At 33.3% G+C, this 20,131-nt stretch overlaps 1 protein-coding gene across 3 annotated transcripts in view; it reads right to left on the bottom strand.

The window, feature by feature from the left end:
• Nucleotides 1-20,131, bottom strand: part of NOVA1 (NOVA alternative splicing regulator 1) — a 154,901-nt gene that overhangs the window by 29,543 nt on the left and 105,227 nt on the right. For all 3 annotated transcript variants that reach the window (XM_074909822.1, XM_074909821.1, XM_074909820.1), the window contains one exon: nucleotides 9,466-9,632. In XM_074909822.1, coding sequence (XP_074765923.1) covers nucleotides 9,466-9,632 — 167 coding nt within the window. The remainder of the gene's footprint in view (nucleotides 1-9,465; nucleotides 9,633-20,131) is intronic.

Raw genomic sequence — 20,131 nt, forward strand, 5'->3', positions numbered from 1 at the left:
GTAAACATCAATCTCATGACAGATGAACATGCAACTAATACCTTCACAACAAATTACTACAATATATTTATGATTAGTGTTAAAAACGTTCATTTAGTTGAGCAAAGATTAATAACTTATCATCAGGCCTGTGTTCAAAATAAACACAAAAAAGAATTAAGAGTCATATTTATTGATCACGTTTTCTAAATAATATACAAACGCTTAACATTAATTCTTGAACATATCAAAAAAGCACTGCTCTGTTTAAAATTTTTATATACACATTTCTCTTTTTAAAGTATTAGATCCTGACAAAATAACTCTTCTTTTCTATAAATGTAGTGAAAATGTAAAATATCAATCTTCAAAACATAACATACAATAGTTATTCAAAGCATGTTTTTTGACATCTTTGTAATATATAAATATTATTAAAAAAATCCAAAATTTACACTACTTTTGCTTTAAGAAATAAGATACTAAAATGCTATACAATGTGATTTATCATATGGTCATATAATTACTAACCAAAACTATTGAGAAATAAATGAAGCAAGATTTCACACTTTCAGCAGTTCTGTTACTTACAATCATTGACAGTCCCTCATAAAATAGGTATACATACTTTTGCACTAAAACTCTTAATGCATATGAGAAAGCTGGGACACTGTGAATGCATAAAGTTGTGTATTAGCAAAATAAGGGCTTGTACATATGCACACACAAATATTTTAGCTGTATGTTAAGCAATATGAAGATCTATTTTTTCATAGTTTGTACATAAACAAGCAGCCAAAACAGGCAAAAAATACCTTAAGAAACAGATCCTTAATTTGTGTTTCCAACTTGTAACTCATGTTACGAAACAATAAAACCAAAAAACCACCATATACAGCTTAATCATCAAGTGGGTCTCTTTCAAGAGGCTTAAGTAAAAAATTACTATCATGTACAGAGCATTAAAAAAATATGTACCTTGGCAGAATGTTATTGGTCAGCAGACACTGTACATTGTGAAAATCAAAATGATTATTAAGGATTCTCCCATGTCTTTCTGTACAGAGCATGGGTTGATTTGTGAGAGGATAGAATTATTTGGAAAAAAGAAAAGTCAGATTCCATGATAGTACAGGGCTAACCCTATTCAGTTATGGAATTAATACTTCTGGTTTTAGTGGGATGATTCAATACCTCTCTTACCAGAGTCTGAAATTGCAGTGAACTGATCTTCATCATTTAAGCTTAAACTAATGGGAAATGAAACAAAAAACCCCCAACTCCCAACCAAATAGAATGGAGGACTGTAACATCCTCATAGGTTCTCTTTATTATAGCTATATATTAAGCTGTTATCCTGAACTAAAAAATAAAAAAATAAAAATTAAAGATTGTTACTATTCTATAGCAAAACTCTGAAAATATATTTTGACTAAAATGTCAGACATCTGTTAGTTTGTGTGATCAACACCACTGCTAACTAGGATATACTGCATTGCATATTCTTTTTATATGCTAGGCTAATTAATAAAAAGAAAAATAGTTTGTTCTAGACATTACTAAAACTAAACACTGGACTTATCAGAAAATACATAGAACAGTTAAACACTGAATAATGACCTAATCACTGATACCACAAGTAATTTAAGAAACTGGAAGCCTCTCAGTTTTCAATTAACTTCAATCTTCCTGAAGTACAGAGATGTATGGCTGGGATGAAAAAGGAGTGACAATAATCATTTCAGGTGACTGTTGAACTGTAACATCTATTAAGTAGAAGCATTTCACTATTCTATTCTAGCAAAAGCTTGTTTAAAATACAATGGAAAAAGATAAAAACATTTAGAAGTAAAACAACTGTATTAATGAAATCAAGTATGGGCGTACACATTTTTTTCCAAATACACATACCAATGACAAAATACTGAAAACAGCAGCAAGATTTTTTTTTGTGTGTTTTCTTTATCAGGTTGATAGAGTTTGAGGATTAATTTCTCTTACTGTGCTTAGTGACATAACTGCTTTATTTTTTTTATATATATCTATACATATATATAACCAGTGTGTGTGTGTGTGTGTGTGTATATACATATAAAAGAACTGAGAGCATTTTGTAAAAATTCATCCCTTTTCATGTTTCTGTATAATTCTGGAGACACATTAATTTATGGAGACACACCTATTTATTTCTTCAACATTAAAGTAACACAAAGTAATTTCTCAAAAACAAAAAATGAAACACAGCATTTAGATTTTGTATTGAATTTCCACTGGCTGCTAAGTAATTTATTGATATACTCTCAATTGATTTGCAAGAACTTCTAGGCAAAATTACTTCTTAAAGAAAGTTGGACAGAGCTCAATAATTCTGATTTATTATGCAGCGTAGAATATTTTTTTTTTAAATTTAGCAAGTGTTTTGCATTAGGCAAGCACTTGAATTTAGTAGTTGTTAGGCTTCTGGGAATGATATGTATAAAGTGATTAGAAATCATAAGATGAATTTACATTACAGAGTTTCAATTTTTGAGACTGAAATGTGTACTATAATTGAAGCTTTCCTGAAATTGCAGGTTGACTGCTGGCAAGGTTATAGAAAAAAGCAGGTCAGAATTTCTTCCATACTGCACTTTTAAGACTCACGTAGTTTTTTTTATATCCTGAATAGTATAGTTCAATCTATAATGAAATTGGTCTTCTGTTTTCTCAAATATTGTTTCCTTTCCTATTACTTATGAGACAATGAATGGAAGACTATATTAACAGGTAAGAGTGTTGTTTGTTTTTATTTTAAGCTTCTAGAACAGATGTTTGAGAAAACAGACTTCAAGGAATAAAAAAAGAGGTTAATTTTAAGAAATAAAATTCTGTTTGAGCCATATTTGAGTTGTCGTATTTTCTGAAAGTCCAAGAAAATAATTCTTCTTTGTGTTGCCCACAAGAATTGATTATACTGTGAGACTGCTCTCAGGCTGCACAACATACTAAAGGGTGCAGAAAGATGACGAAAGCATCACACTTCCATGCTTCATATTTCTGAGTAACAGAGTGAAGATATAGCTGTATCATGGCAGTACAGAATACATATACTCCATCTGCACAGTGTTTCGAAAGGTCTCTGAGCTCTCTTTCAATGACTTCATTAAATGTCTAATGTAGAACTACATATAAAACACAAAAGCCCCACCCTTATATATACTAGAAAAATTTCAATACTTACACTCTAGATAATAAATATCGTACTGAGACCATTAACTTCTCAGCACCTATTAATATATTTATATACAGAAGAGTAGAAAGAAAATGCAGAAAATTAAATACCATTTTAAAACAGGGTTAGAGACATGAAAGCATGTAAAGAATGTCATTTAAATGTGAACATGAAACTGCATTTACAGCTTCCCAATTTCTAGTTTTTCACTACAGGGGTTGCCAAACAGTCTTGGTAATAATATGATCCACATTAAATTACTATTAATACTAAGCTAATACTGAGTTTCAGCCTTGTATATATTAATATTGGTGCTTTTAATTCACTGAAATTAAAGTAACAACAAAACTAGTCTGCTTAAGCCAATATTTTAATGCTCTTTAAGAAAAGGTGGTATCTTTTTTGAATTGTATTAAATAGTTGAATAACTTCTGCAGCTAAGATGAGAAACAGAGAGCACTGCAAGGCCCCATTTTGCTGAACTGACTTACTAGACTTTCAACAGTATCAGAGATGAGCCTTTCTAAACAGACCACATGCTTTGCTAAATATACTGAGTCTTCTTTTCATCTGCTGTGAATTTCTTTAATCTGTAACTCTGGCAAACAATTTGCATCTCAGTGATGACTGTATAAATACATAAGACATTTCCAAAATAAAATTTGGAAAAAAGAAATAATCAAGGATTAATAATTTATTTAGAAACCAGATTGTAAAAACTCTACCTTGATGAACTCAGTGATCTAATTTTACTTGCCACCTTTTCACTTCTGTAAAGAACAAATAAAGTACATTCCAATTATATTACATCCTCTTTGCATTTGGTTCTGCTTTTGTGTAAAAGAATAGATGGGCCATAGGGCAATACAAAAAGACTAAGAAAACTGGCATATATAGAGGTAATTTATTTACATTTATGAACCCTTTGGGACTCGACTTTGAAAAAAGAAAAAAGTGTGGTAAGTATGATGTAAAAGAATGATTATCTCATGTTATCTCATGTCTGGGGACAAGAAGGTGTAAGGAGCTTAAAGCAAACCAGCGGGTGCCATTTGGATCATCAGAGCAACTCCGGATGGAGGGAATGATTTAAGATGAAGATTTAAGGAAAATGGACAAAGAGAAAATCAGGACATCCTCTTTCCTCAAAACTTGTCAAAGTAACACAGGAATACTACAAGATTTGGTGCTGTTAAATAGACATACTATAAAACTCAAGTAACCAGACACAGGCATCAAAACACGTAAGAAGATATGCATCTAAGATTTGGGTCAAATAAACACCAAGAAGAAAAGGTCAGCTTTTGATTATGGCCTAACTTTGGGATTTGGAAAAATACTACCAAAACTATAAAGCCATCAAAAGGCATGAGATAACTTCAGAATTTTCTCAAAAATAAGAACACTACTGAAAATTTCTATCATGTTGAATGCTGCTGTTCATCCCCCAACAAAATCTTCTATTCACATTCAACTTTTGAAGCACATATAGTGAAGAGTTAATCATCAGCTACAGAGTTAATTGTGCTCATAAAACATAGTTCCACATACATATTGATATTATAACCAACACTGGTGAAATGAAACAGAAAATTAAAACAGTGATCTGGCACCAGAATTAAGTCAAGGGCACATGAGGGAAAGGATACAGGATACACATTTTAATGGAATGCTAAACTTTTGACATGAGATCTAATTTATAGAATTGCCTCCCTAGTAAATAATGACATTTTTTTCTCCCCACAACTTGTAAACACATCTGCATATCTTATTACTCATTGCAGAATGGCAACTGGTGTGATTCATCACCTATGTTCAACAGTGAGAAAAATTTAAGAGAAATTGACTAGATGGAGACACCGTATTCTACAAAACTACTTACTATTGTTTACCTGAAATGAAAAATGTGGAGTTATTTTCTCATATTCTGGAGTTTAGTAAGGTTCATATAGGTGACAGGCTGTTGCCTTAAATGGATGATAAAAAAAAAAGAGAGGCTCATCAGAACAGAGAGGCATTATAGGAAACCAGTGAAAGTTTCGTAAGGAAGGACAGACTTGGGGATATTGACGGATGAAAAACTGACTATAAGCCAGCAATGTGCGCTCACAAGCCAGAAAGCCAACCGTGTCCTGGGCTGCATCAAGAGAAGTATGGCCAGCAGGTCGAGAGGTGATTCTCCCCCTCTGCTCCACTCTTGTGAGATCCCACCAGGAGTACTGTGTCCAGCTCTAGGGCTCCCAGCATAAGGAGGACATGGACCTGCTTGAGCAGGTCCAGAGGAGGCCACGGAGATGATCAGGAGGCTGGAGCACCTCCCCTATGAGGACAGGCTGAGAGAGTTGGGGTTGTTCAGCCTGGAGAAGAGAAGGCTCCGGGGAGACCTTATAGCAGACTTTCAGTACTTAAAGGGGACTACGGGAAAGATGGGGAGGGACTCTTTATCGGGGAGTCTAGTGATAGGACAAAGTGTAACAGTTTTACAAATTAAAGAGGGTAGATTTAGATTAGAAGTAAGGAAATTCCTCAGTGTGAGGGTGGTGAAACACTGGAGCAGGTTGCTGCTGAAGCTGTGGCTGCCCCCTCCCTGGGAGTGTTCAAGACAATGTTGGATGGGGTTTTAAGCAACCTGGTCTAGTGAAAGGTGTCCCTGCCCATGGCAGGGGGGTTAGAACTAGATGATCCCAAAGGTCCGTTCCAACCCAAAACATTTGTTGAAGTCTACCAAGTCTTTACAGTCAGAAGAACTCATATCCTGTATTAAAAAAAAAAACACCAACCAAACCAATCCACCATTTAAGCCAATATCTTCACATTTGTATTCTTTAACTCGCGTTCTATTTAAGCACTTAAAAGAAAACATTTTATTTAAAGACAGTGAATGTGGGTTTTTTTTGTTGATCAGCATTTCTGAAGTAGTCATTTTCACTAGAAGAATGTGAATTTACAAATCTGAATTCAGCCATTCAGTTTTTCAGATTCTTATTATAATGTCTGGGACCATGATTAATGAACAGAAGTTAAAGACTCATGAAAGGTTAATTATCTACCGAAAAAGTTGAAATGAAACTGGCTCCAATGAAAACATTAATTGGAAGTTCTATATGTGAAAGTTTTATGTTAGATTTTCAAGGAAGAAATTCTAAAACCATTGTTCATGCTTTCATAGCTAAACATTTCATAGAATCAAAGAATGATTCAGGTTGGAAGGGGCATTGGAAGACCAAAGAGCGTAAACTCCTGCTTAATGCAGAATTAGCTATAAGATCACACATCTTTCCTTCCATATAATGCACAGGTCTGCAATGGTCATCTTTGACTGCATGTTCTTGCTGGACAGCCTGCTACAGCACCTGCTACCTGTAAAACAACTTGAAGCTGGAAGGAAATTTCAACTAGCATACAATGAAGCTGCAATAGTTTCTCTGAATGTGATGTGATAAGACCACATTATGCAGCCTTTTCCATTGTTCATAGGAGCTGCTCTTAATTTAGAGGTGAAATTTAAAGCTTTGTATGCTAATTACAAAGCCAAAACAGCTCAGGCTCCTGTTCACTTTATGAAAATTGTACTCTGTTCACCTGAGTTACAATAGGGTCTGAAAGAGCTGGTGTGACACTTCAAGTAATAAAGAGAGAAAAGGGAGGTTAGATGCTCATATCAGTTTCTAGGAACCAAAAGTGTACTGGAATCAGTTGGTTATTGTCAAATGATACCTACAAGCAGTATCTATGACATCTATGAAGAGATTATTTATGTTATGTAGAGATAAAAGATGCAAACGTTTGTCAATTAAACATCTATCAGACCTGCTTGGAGGAGAGAACTACCTGGTATTGTCACCTGGCAAGTGTCAGTAAAGCAGCCCAGGACAAAGAAATGACAACAGAGAAATGAGAGCTGCATGCTCATATAGATATGGGTGGCATTGCAAGGCTTCAACAACAGGTATCATCATTTATGGGGGGAAAACTACCTTTGTTTTTTTGGTAGAAACAGCTAGAAAGCAAACAGAAATATCTTCAAAGGTCCTAATGAAGGTAAAATCGATTATTACAAATCAACTCTCAATCTCAAATGCTGTTCATTTCTTTCAATCTGCAACATATTTTGGGTACCAAAGTTCTTGGGTAATACTCCAAGATAGGATAAACCATGTAAAAATTTGTGTAAAAGAAGATGGTCATTCATAAGGCTTATTTTTTGACAAGTTCAAAATGACTTGTATTATACATTAACCCAATCATTTTAATAAAATTGTGTCCTGTCTGCTATTAGAAAAAAATAATAGCAACACTGGCCTTCTGGATCACGACCAACTATTACAAAATATTATCCTTTTAATTTCTTAGAGGTATTATATCTCTCATTAAGATACAGGATATTTTGACATTGGAGGATAGATTACTTGACTGCAAACTCTAAGAACTAAGCTAACAATTTCACTTCTTGGTAAAAATAATGGATTTTAGATTTATTGAGTCAATATTTATAGTGTATGAATTTATCATGAATAGAAGTTGCTTCATTAAAAGAGAAGTTAATCAATTCATTGTGGTTAAAACTGCTCTAACATATGCATATGCATATCTCAAATATTTGCAGTCATATTATTATGCACCTGTATGTATACAGGTAATATATTAAAATTCTATTATGCAGAGCCAGCCACTAAATAACAGTCTTATAAGTTACACACTTCACTAGCAGCAGCTCTATTCACTAATTCATCCCTTCAGAATTTAATTCAGCATTCCAAACATGGAATTGTGTTTAAAAAAAAAGAACACAACAAAACCCAAAATAACCAACCAAAAAAAACCTGGAAAAACCCCTCAACTACTTTACAAATAAGTTTTCTGGAGAAGTACTGTAGACAAGTTGTATCAATTACATATACAAGACAGGAAATATTTAGGCATGTCACTAAACAGCTCTGTAATCTAGTTTCTCAGGATCTTACTGACTTACTAAAAAATTAGTTTCATTTCATTGAAAAGGGAAAAAACACTTTTCACTATTATAGAGAACACTTATTTCCCATTGGGTTAAGAAGTATTAGCATAAAATTTAACATTTTGCAAGCAGAAAAGCCATTCAAAATATAGATCGCTTCAGCTTTTTCTCTCTACCTCTGGCATAATCATTTTCATGTCTAATAATTGAGAAACTAATCTTATAAAATTGGGGCTTTTCTTTTTAGTATTTTCTTACAAATTATCTAGAGTATCTTTTAAGTATTGCATATACAGAAAAACTAACATAGTATTAAATATTAGATATCATATAAAATGGCTTATGCATAGTTTCATCCATCTAAAGCAGATTGATTGTTCCAAACTCATCCTGTTCAAAGACATATTCATAGAAGCATTCTATGTATGTCACTATATACAAAGTAAAGTAATTGCATACAGTTACCAAATTATAAGATACTGAATCTTGCTAGTGTAGAAGCACAAAACAATCTTTTCCCATATAGGACAGGTGAAAAACTAAATTCTATCATATATAGGATAGAGAGACAAAACAAAATTTTACTAACATTCACTCATTTCTTTCCTCAGCTTTTTCTTATTCAATACAATGGAAAATAATCTTAAATCCTGTATGACACGTATTTCACATCCTCCATACAGGGTAATTTTTGAAAAAAATAAAATTGTTCTGGAAAAATATAATGAACTGAAGAATCTGAAGAATACTACACCAATAATACCTTGAAAATATATTTTGCATTGCCCATAGATTTTCAAAGAAGTCAGTGTAAAACAGGCAAAAAGATGCCAAAAATAATGTAAACTGAAATTGTGGAAAACATGACAAGTTCTTACAGGTAAGATTTCAAAGTATCTAATATAGGGTCAAAAACACCAATGAACATTTTGTTTTTATTTTAAATACATAAAAGTAGGAAACATTCAGTTATTCTGATTTTTTGTAATGCTAAAGATTTACAGAGAGGTTCATTGTCTAAGATTAAAATTCAGCAATCTTTAACTAAAACCTAGAAGTGTATTATCAGCTTATACAATAAAGAAACATTTATGAAAGAAACACATTAGAGTGTGGCATTGAAATTTATGAAACACTGTCTAAAAGAACTGCTGAGAAACATGGAATGTGTAAGTACAAGGAAAAACAGCATCAGCAAATGACTAGAGGGTAAAATAACATTTTCTTAAAGAACATGTTATGCTGACCCCTTGCAGCCTTAAAGTTTTAAGACTTCTAAAGAGCTGCTGTGACTCTCTATTCCCAACCAAAAACTCACTTGTTTGATGCGGTCTGGATTAACAGTGGTCTGAGGCTGTAGAATGCTGACAGGCTCTGTCTTGGCCACATTTTGAGGCATTTCTCGAATCTTCTCCGCAATGAAGCCATGAACTGCATTTAGTGCTTCAACTGTTCCCTGGATCAGACACACCCGCTCTGTAGTACCTGTAAATACCAGAAGTTGACTTGAATAAAGCAGATTCTTCAAGATCCCACAAATTGCTTCAATTATGGCATAAAGGTGACACTCAAAAGCAACCTTGCAAAACCAACTATCAATACCTCCATAAAGATACAAATGAAAGCAGATATTTTTAAAAGATAACATACTGATGAGCTGAATATAATTTAAACAACTCGTACTCGTGTAGGTCCTACAAACACATAACTTTTCAAGCCAATCTGAATATATAAAATAAAGAAAGAACAAAACTATTAGGTTTTGTTGGAAATTCTAGCAAATACAGTAACTGGGTGCAGACTACATGTCCTTTAAATGATTTTCTAAAATATTGTATAAATTCTAGGTATCACAAGGCTGAACATAATAGGCAGCATTAGAGAGGCACTTGGAATAAGTTTTTATAACGAACACCTGAACTGCAAATACATTCATTTAGTGTAGGCATTATTAGATCATTTCTTAAAACAGCTGAAAGTCATTACAGCAAGACCTTTCAAGGCCAACTGATCTCATATATTTGAGTATCCACTTTGTCTTTTATAACCTTCCTATCTTACAACATACATACCTGCAATAACTGCAATTTACTGAATACATGGAGATTAAGCTGTCTTTAATGTGGTTTAGGAGGTGGAAACTATGAAAGCTTGTATGATAATAAGTAGTCAATACCCAAAAATTAAATTGCAAGAATTTCTGTTTAGAGTTACGCTGAATACCATTCGTGCAGGATATCCAGACTCCATGTGACTGCCTTCTAAGCATCCATGTTCTAAGGTCATGGGAGAATACTATACACTTCTCAAATAGGTCTGACAGGTGAAATACATATTTATTTTATGTGTAGGAATACAAGGCCTTTGGTGGCAATAAAGCAGAGTAGGGGGAAGTTTACCACCATACACACTTGTAAAGATAGGACAGATGCTTAAGAAAAAGAGGCCTTGAACATATTTCTCATTCCCAAACTCTACAGCAAAGTGTAACCCTCTGCTTCTTTTCATTTCAGTTTTGCTGGGTTTTCAGTTCTAACCATTCTATTCTGCTCTGTATCATTTTGCTTAACTCTATTCTCCAGTCTGAAGTACATTCTTTATCTTGTATTGGCTGTCACACCCTCTCCCTTATATCACCATTATGCGCTCTCACTTTTAATTTCACTGACTCTTATAATGACTTCCCTACCCCTGTAGCCTGGAGGAAGAAGTCTGATGTGTCATATTTATCTCATCTTTTGTATACTACCTCATAGAATTTGTGATTCTATGCCAATTACAAACAAACATTAAATAACTACCATAGCTTTAGTTATAATTCTCTAGAAAGGTTTAGACAAAGCCTACATTGCCACATTAACACTTTTCCAAACTGAAATTGTGCTGTTTGTGTTTCAAAAGACCATACCAATGCTTACTGATTTGATTTCTTAACTAAAAAAAAACCCTACAAGATGGCCAAAGATGAATGCAGAACTGTGGAAAAATACTTCATTTATTTTTTTGTCACTAGCGTGGTTTTAGATGATTTTGAATGGCTTTACTTTATACCAAAAGAAGATTTTTTAACATCTTGGGTTACTGCTTGATACATCTTCACTAGACAAATAATATAAAAAACCCCAGTACGATCCTAAGGATACAAATATGAAGCTGCACTGAAATAATCCACATATCAAACCACTTAAATAGGTTCCACAAAACCAGTTTCGACTTGAAAAAACAGGATCTAACAGGAGTTGGGAAAAAAAACCCAACAAAAACCCCACACTTAAAAGGGAGCATTGTAATTTCCACTTTGTTCTGCAGAAATACCAAACCAACAAACCTACATGTCCAAGTAAAACTGCTTTGAAATTTCATGTAGTGCATACTTCTATAAACACATTGTGTGCATTTCTAACATACTCAAATTAATGATTTTTCATCGGTATTTTTTTAGCTTCAAATACCAGTAGAACAGCTGTAACAGATGAAAATGAAAATGTGAACTATCACGATATTAGTGTATTCCTGAAACCATAATATTGCCATGCAAAGATATGCCAGATACATTATTCAATGCCAATGCACATTTTGCTTCAAGATTACAGGGGGGGAAGCAAAATAACAAATTTGAGCTATGGAATTACCACAAAAGTAAATATTGATGTATTCCTACTAAATTTTATTGACATGATCACACATGAATCTTTTCTGCTGAAAAATTAATTCACTCTACCTAAATAAATGAAAATTACAATATAATGGTATGGTAAACACTAAAAAAATTGAAATTATTTCTGAAGTTCACACCATCTTAGTTGGCCTCATTACCATTGTACAATCTGCACAGAATCACAAGCAATACATTGATTAGAGGAATGTACCAGGGAGGTAAGTGAACTCCTCTTTAAAATTCCCTTCCTATCAATTTTATGTCTTCAGTAATATCTACTGTTATCAACTCATCTTAAGATATGCTCCATATAACACTACAACGTAGTTTTTAACAGAGAATAGTACAGTAACCTTAGTCATCTGCAAGAAAAAATTGCTTTTTAGTAGTAAATGCTTCTTATCTGGTTCTGTGGATGATCTCTGAAGATTAAATATCTCATTACCTAAAGATGAAACAACACACTAAGAGCCCTGCCTGCTCATTAACTTAATGTATTCATGTGCATCTAAAATCATTCAAAGATTTTTTTTCCTATGAAACAATATCAGGCAATGCTGAAATTCACCTTCATAGAAGAAGCTCTACGGAAAAAACGACAGAATGAGAAATAAACATTCTTTCTCTATTAAAATATGTTATTCAAAATAATTAAATTAGGATTAAAACATGTCAATCAGGACTTCAAAAGATGTCAGGTTAACAGTCCTCGAGATAAAATATAAAGTTAGAATTATTACACTCTTAACAGCAAGTTATACAAGTATAATCAAATGCATATTTCTTGAGAGCAAGATTTTTAGAACATTTATGTGACCTGTTATAGTGTCTTTGCAACAAATCAACTTAAAAATACAGCTAATTTTCTTTTTCCAAAACACTCCATCGAAAAAGGGAGTTTGAATGACATAAGTGGAAGTCACCACGGAAAATGAAACTTGGTTTCTAGATGAAGCTTTCTTAAATGCCTTTTTTTTTTTTCCCCCTTCTTGGCTTCTTCCCCCTTTTGCAAACAACTCCTGTGGTTTCTGTGTAAAGCAATCCAGCTCTAAGAAAATGCTCTGGGGAGTCTTTATGCTGCAGTATTAATTGTCTCCTAAATGATGAGATGTGATGTGGATTGATCAATGCAGCTAATGCAAGTGTTCTTTAGGTCAGCAGACAACACACCGAAACAAAACACAGATCAGGTTACGTCCAAGCTACTGGAGACTAATATGGAAAGCACTTCACAGGGATGACTACTGTCAAAACATTGGAAAGGAAAACAGTCAATGCTAAATCGGAATTTCATTAGACTTGACACTAAGTGACTAAAGGCTATTCTACAATCTGTGTTACTTTAGAAGGTGCAATATAATAAAAATATGCTTTATGTCATAGTGCGGAACAAACACACTACATTTTAGAATGTATAACCAGGATGTAGTAAATGGAAATCACTCTTTCATGAAGAAATACAATTGCGCAAAAGCACATTTCACATAGAGTAAGATACAATTTTAAAGTGCATCACAGTAGTAGCACATTTTCTTGGAGGGTCAACAAAAAAACAAAAACAAAAATTCTGGAGAAACCGTATACATGTACAGTTGGGAATTGCTTTAATCTTATGAAGTGATGTTGTTGTATTCCTTTGCACAACTCTAATAGCTTTTCACTCAGATAACACAGCACAATAATTTACAGGAGTCACACAAAAAAGAAAACTGCCAGCTACATGACCAACCTGTATAACAAAAATAAGCCTATGATTCACTACAGTTGGTGAAATTTCTGTCATTTTACAAGCTTTTAGGCTCCATTAGTGTCTAAAGTAATCTGTCAGATTATTTATCATTTTCAGTTGTTTAACAGTTGCATCCACTCCTTTTTTCACATTTCTGAGATGAAAAGCTCAGCCATCTATATGTATACTTTTTGTCATATGATTTTCAAAATATATATTTAGAATACAGATCACATTTTTTAAATAGCTGACTTGGAGAAAGCGAAATTACAATCATTGCCTTTTTTTGGTGCAAACATAGCAGATATAAAATTTACAACTGAAATAAAAATTAGGGTCGGGTATTGTATATTGTCTTTCACATATGAAGAAATTAAACATATACAGGAAAAGAATAGTTCTGCCACAGAAAATGACCAAATGTAGAGTAGGTAGTCATCATCGCTGTACACTGAAAAAACAGACAATTTTTTATGTATGTTCAATAACACTGAAGTCCATGACAGAAGTTTACATGTGGTTGCAAAACAGGAAAGCCACTATCTAAATACATGCTGCTGCTGCTGTTGCTACAATCATTTCATGTTTATTTTTTCTAAGGAACCCAAGTAAATTAGTCAGTATTTGTATGTGCTCTACTTTTCAGCAAGTAAAATGTATTTCTTTCCTCTTATATCTGAATTAAAATTCAATTTGCACATGTATGTTTCAACTATTTCTTATCAATAAAGAGGCAGAATGTAATTGCACAGAAAAGCCTGCCTGTACTGCCCAATAAAAACAGATTTTTAAAACCAATGGAGAAAAAAAGAAATCTTAATCCAGTTTTTTGTTTGTTTAGCTATCAGGGGGAAATGTTTTGCAATGAGTTTTTTAATCTGAAAACAGATACAGCATTATCTAAAATACTCTTTCTCTTCAGTTCCATGGGGGAGGGGAAGATTAAATCATTAGCAGCCACCAGTAATTTAGAAGTAAAGAAAAACCTGTTCTGAAATCTAGTAAGTTAGATAGGTCTAAAAGCTAAACAGCTTGCAATAACTTTATTTTAATCATTCATTTTTCCTTCCACCTCCTTTAACTACCTAAAACTTTACTTCCTGCAAATATGTTTGCCAACTACATGGCACTAATTTTGTCAAGAGCTTCAAAACAACAGATCACAAGCTTTTTCTCTGATAAGGTTGTTATTTACTGATTAGACAACTTTAAAACAACCATTAGAATAAATGGTAGAAGATGCAACAGTATGATGCATTCAACGTCTTTATTTCTATACTTAACAAGCATGCATCTATACATGGTTATCATTAAACTTTTAAGTGGTTGCTTAAAGACCCCGAATGTGTAAGAGTTCTACTGTATTCACAGAAACACTAAATGTTAAATGTGCTTCTGTATTTTATGAACCTCAGTTGAAATGCTTTGGAGAACGCACCGTACCTTTCAGAAAGGACTGTCTGGCATTTATATGACTCTATGTTCTTTACATCAATCTTAAAGAGCATCTGAAAGCCTAAAAAGCACAATGTATTACCAGCCCCGGGTAATCCCAATATATCCACTAATTAAATCTCCTTATATTTTTCCAGTGTACCATGCCAATCTCTGACACTGAAAGGGAAAACCTGATAGAGGAGCCAAAGCTAAAAACCTTAGCTAAATGAAAGGCTGCACTACAGTCTCTCATCAGATGATTTGCATCAAGCTTTTTAGTTGTACAGCAGTCTACTAACCCTAACATCCCATACGTTTATTTTTGTGATCCATCATCAAATGGCCTGTAGTCAGATTCTATGTAACACCGCCAGCGACTCTTTCAGCCTAAAACCAATCTTGCAGAAGCTCTTGGTAAAATAGGACTCCACTTTGACACCACACCCAAGCAATGTAAAAATTGTCAATAACACACTTAACATGAAAATCAGATAAACTCTTTCTTGCATATAACACTTCCTCTCCACACTCGAGTAAAACCTCAGCAAACAAAAGTCAGACTATAAAAGTCTGTTTTATTCATATGCATTAGCAGTATTTCACAATGCCTTACACAGATATGAAAAATCCTTGTCATATAAATGACAAAATGTACACAACTTTAAATGCAACACATAAGAATATCCCACATATGTGCGAAGTGTCACAGAAATCTCAGAGTTTTATTCTTCAGTCCTTATCTCCCTCCTGTCTTTTTACCTTTGTTCCTTGAGAGAGAACTAATTGGTCTTAATATAGAGCCTGTTCCTATATTGCACACAGACAATCACGAAGGTTTGTTTTGAGAGCTAATAAACTTTCCAACCTTAAAGGGCAAACAGGGCTTGTAGCAATTCTAGAGCATTGATGTTCTGCATTTGGTTTCATCCAGACAAAATAATTTTGAACTCTTTGCACAGAACACATAAATAGGGAGTAAAACTTAACCTTCCCCGAATAAAAAATTAAATAGCAATTTTAATATCAATTAAAATAGTTGAATAAAAGAAGAAAATATTGAAGGCAATCTATGAAATTGAAAGGAAATATCACCCTGTAAGAACTGTTTTTATATCTCTGCTGTAAAACCAGGGCATCCTTGATTTTAAATTTCAAGATTACTGACTGGATGCATTTAGTTTCACTACACCTTCATTCTTTCAGTGAGAAATAAACTGTTCTCTTTAAAGTTTTATCTGCAATTATTCCTCCTGAAATTCTATTAATGTTTTCTGCAGCTAGATTATACTTTACATGAGTCAAGCATCTAATAAAAGCAGAAAGTTAAAGTGGTCTATTTCTTGAAACACATTAACAGATATGATGATTACTATGCACTCACCTACGCACACGACTTGCACAAATCTGAAAAAATACATGTTAGAACTTGGGGTCCTCTAACGTCAGTCCTGTAATATTTTCTTAACAGGTGTTCACAGGAAGCCTTACTAGCCTTAGCAGAAGAAACTGCTGAACTCATTGATAACACATCTTATAGGTGTGGCATACGGATAGGCATGAACATATATGTGCATATGTGTATATTCATACCTACATATATAACATTTTTTTTAACTTTAAATAAGTGACCTCTTCACTAGAATTCAGATATTGAAATTAATCAAGTTTTTAAATTCTGTAAAATATATGAGCTGTGTGAGTTCTCAGTTATATGAAAAGTTCAAATTTACAGTCCATTGTGCTCTGGTCACAAGAGTGAATTACACGAATCCTGGTTTAACATAGTTATGAGTCTGAAGAAACGAATTATTCTCATGTGAGAGAGAAACCTAGGAAATTAAAAAGATTTAAATAAAAGGAAAAGAAACCAAGCCTTGTAATTATTAAAGGCTTAAAAGGGATGATGAGTCATCTTACAAAGAAAACAATCCCTTGCATATAAACCATTTTGTTGGATATTAGCTAAGGATTTGATTATTATTTCCCAAAAATTGTATTATATAAAGAGAGATGAGGAATTACTGATTATTATTATACTGTTGTGTCTAAGACAGGAAACAAGGATTACAACTACTTTTCTTTGTTTAAGAGTTACTCATAAAAAAACCCCTGTAGATTCCACTGCAAAAGCTGGTAAATTTTCCCAAAATCAAAGGCAAAGGGCAGAGATTTTGTCTTGCTATATTTTTATGAAGGGGTTTAGTTAGCTGAGAAACTCTCAGAGAGAAAGCATGTGTGCAAATCAATGGCAAAGGGCTGCAATGAAAGTGAACACAGCCTAATTATTCCCTTATTATTTCCTTTGGGAAACGATGTTTCTGGAAAATAAATGCTCTAGAATTAAGACCGACCTCAAACTATGGACAGAAGCACTATGCTTTTATTCAATCTGTTTGGTGAAATGGTTGTCCTGTATATTATTTGTAAAATGGTCTAAACCAAAGGAACTATTGTTTAAACGAGAACCACCTGATTCCATCATAACATTTAAATTGTAAGTTGGAGAAGAACTTCCCCAAAACAGTATTTGGGGAAACAAACCCATATAATAAAAAGTGGGAATACAAAATATAGAATTTAAACAAAACACAAAGTATTTAAATTTATTCATTTCTATTTAAATGTCCCATCTATTAAAAAAAAAAAAAAATCAGATGAGTTAGGGTTCCCAAATTACATGACATTCTCTGATAAGAGAGAAAACTGCTTTAAATTTTCTATTCATTTTTTCTTCTTAACAGTGGTAACATGGCTGATGGACAGCAATATGCTTCTGACTCAAAACATTTTTTCAAAAGGAAATGGGCTTGCAACTATGGTTCTTATAAATCTTTTCTAATAATGTATAATATAATAATTTGCTTATTCATATATTTTTAAGATTACCAAGGTATCTGGAATGTTGCACAGTCACTATTTTTCTTCTATCAGTGAACAGTAAGCATATAAATAAATAAATAAACATGTTAATAAAAATCCATGAAAATGTGAAGGTCTCTGAGAAGCAAAAGTGTTCCAAATCATTAAAAAACAAGCACAATTAATACCACCACAAGACAAAATCTGCTGGAGAAAGAGATGATATTATTTTTAGAAAAGGAGTTCAGAGTAGAAAAAAAAAATGCATGTGTTTTTTAAGATATCTGGAATGAATTTTCATATCAACAAAAGAACTTATGAATATTTTTCATGCAAAATAATGTTCAGTTGGCAATTACAGCTTTCATGCTATGCTATAGCAATATGGACCTTTGTTAATAATACCTCCTACACATACAATTACCAAAGGAAAAAAACCATCCATTTAAACAGTAAAATATACTTTAGGAAATTGTAGGAACTGATACATCTTATAATTTAGAGCGGTAACAGTTCAAATCACCAAGGGAGCTTTTCTCCTCAAAAATACTTCTCAAGTTCCATAGTTTAAAAGCACATGAAAAACTTTGGAAAATCCTCCTAGGTAAGGCCAATTTCTCAAGAAATCACATCACCAGATACATTCATTATTATGCATTTGTTTAGAGGAAGCAAATACCAAATTTCAGGTAAATGAGCTTATACTCAAGGTTTAGATTAGAGATTCTATTAAAATATTTGTAATTGCATGTATGATTTTTTATACATTGCAAGAAAACATTGACAGCAATCATGAAAACATGATTTTTCAAAAATATGATTATTACTATTGAATGTTTTTTAATTTAAGTCATGATCCTGCAAGAAACTGCCTTTTATCTCTAGTGTTCAAGATGAACACTAGAGACAAAAGTAATTTCAGGTAGTGATAAAACGCAGAGACACACACGAAAGTAACAGCATCGTAAGAATTATTCGACATCCCAGTGCAGAAATACAAGAAAAGAGTCAAGGACACATACACCTTAAGTTTTAAGATTAGGAAGAATGCTGTCATGTCAAAACCAGGATGAGCTCCCACTTTGATGCAGTCATTATAACACACATACAGAATGGGCACATACAAAAACACGTGTGCAAACACAAAGATACACATCTTTTCATATCTTGCTCCTTCTGTTTTCCTCTAAATGCTTGTCCAAATCCATGTACTGCTCATAGTAGAATTTAGCTGCTGTATGTTTAAATAAATCCATTGCTATTTATCAGTGGACTTCTAGTCCAGGGTTTATACAGAAAGCAGGTAGGAAGAGTTTGTGACTGCTGCCCGTGAATTTAGTATGCCACAGTTATTTTCGCTTCCTATCTCCTTCCTGATTTCCAGACTGTAATCCCCTTATAGTGTGTCTTGTTTTTTCTATGAATGGCATTTATCTCCCTCTAAATTTAGCTTTCTAAAATTTATGCATCAACTCCAAGGTAGCTGATTAAGTAAGACAGGGGCGTCCATGAACTGTGCACCCCATCTACCTTCAGATGGAATCATCCCACATAGATAAAAAGTTCACACCCTTAACTATACAAGGAGCTTTGAGTATTAGCTTAGACACTAGTCTCCTCAAAGGCTCACTATATAAACACACATAACACGATATTGTTTTCCAGAGATAGCTACAATGTAAATGTTAAATTACTCTTAATACTGAAGTCATAATAATTACTAGTAATGCTATATAACAACATTAAAAGCATTGCCTGAATGTAAGAATAAGGCAGTGTGTAAAATGCTTTTGATACAGTAAGAGGTAAACTAAAGTGTCAATAAAAAGAGATATTTCCCTCCAAATGCAAATGCCAGAATCATTTCCACACACCAGCAGATTTATATAAATTCAAAAATATTTTGTCATAAAAGTCCACAATAAAAAGGAGTAGAAAATGTTATGTAGGCAGAACTGTTTCTAAATAGAACTTTTTCTCAACTTTTTGCACTGGATGACAGCTGCTCTTTCTCTATTTTTATAGCCATCACACAGCTACATATTCTTTTCTCCTAAGCACTCAAAAACTCCTGCTTCACAGATATTTGCTGAACTATTTTCATTCTTGTACAAAATTACCTTTAAAATAGTCAGGGTAGATATAATGGACTTGGCAAGTTCAGTACCGATGAGCTAAAGATCTTGCTGAAATTCATTTTTTGCATGGTCTAAAAAGTCCACATAAGATTAAAAGAAAAAGAGAGAGGTTTAGGAACCTCAGCTTTTTCTTTAGTTTCTGCACCTTTTCAACATCAGAAAG

The sequence above is a fragment of the Athene noctua genome, chromosome 6, assembly GCF_965140245.1.
Source record: "Athene noctua chromosome 6, bAthNoc1.hap1.1, whole genome shotgun sequence".
In the NCBI taxonomy this organism is placed as follows: Eukaryota; Metazoa; Chordata; class Aves; order Strigiformes; family Strigidae; genus Athene; species Athene noctua.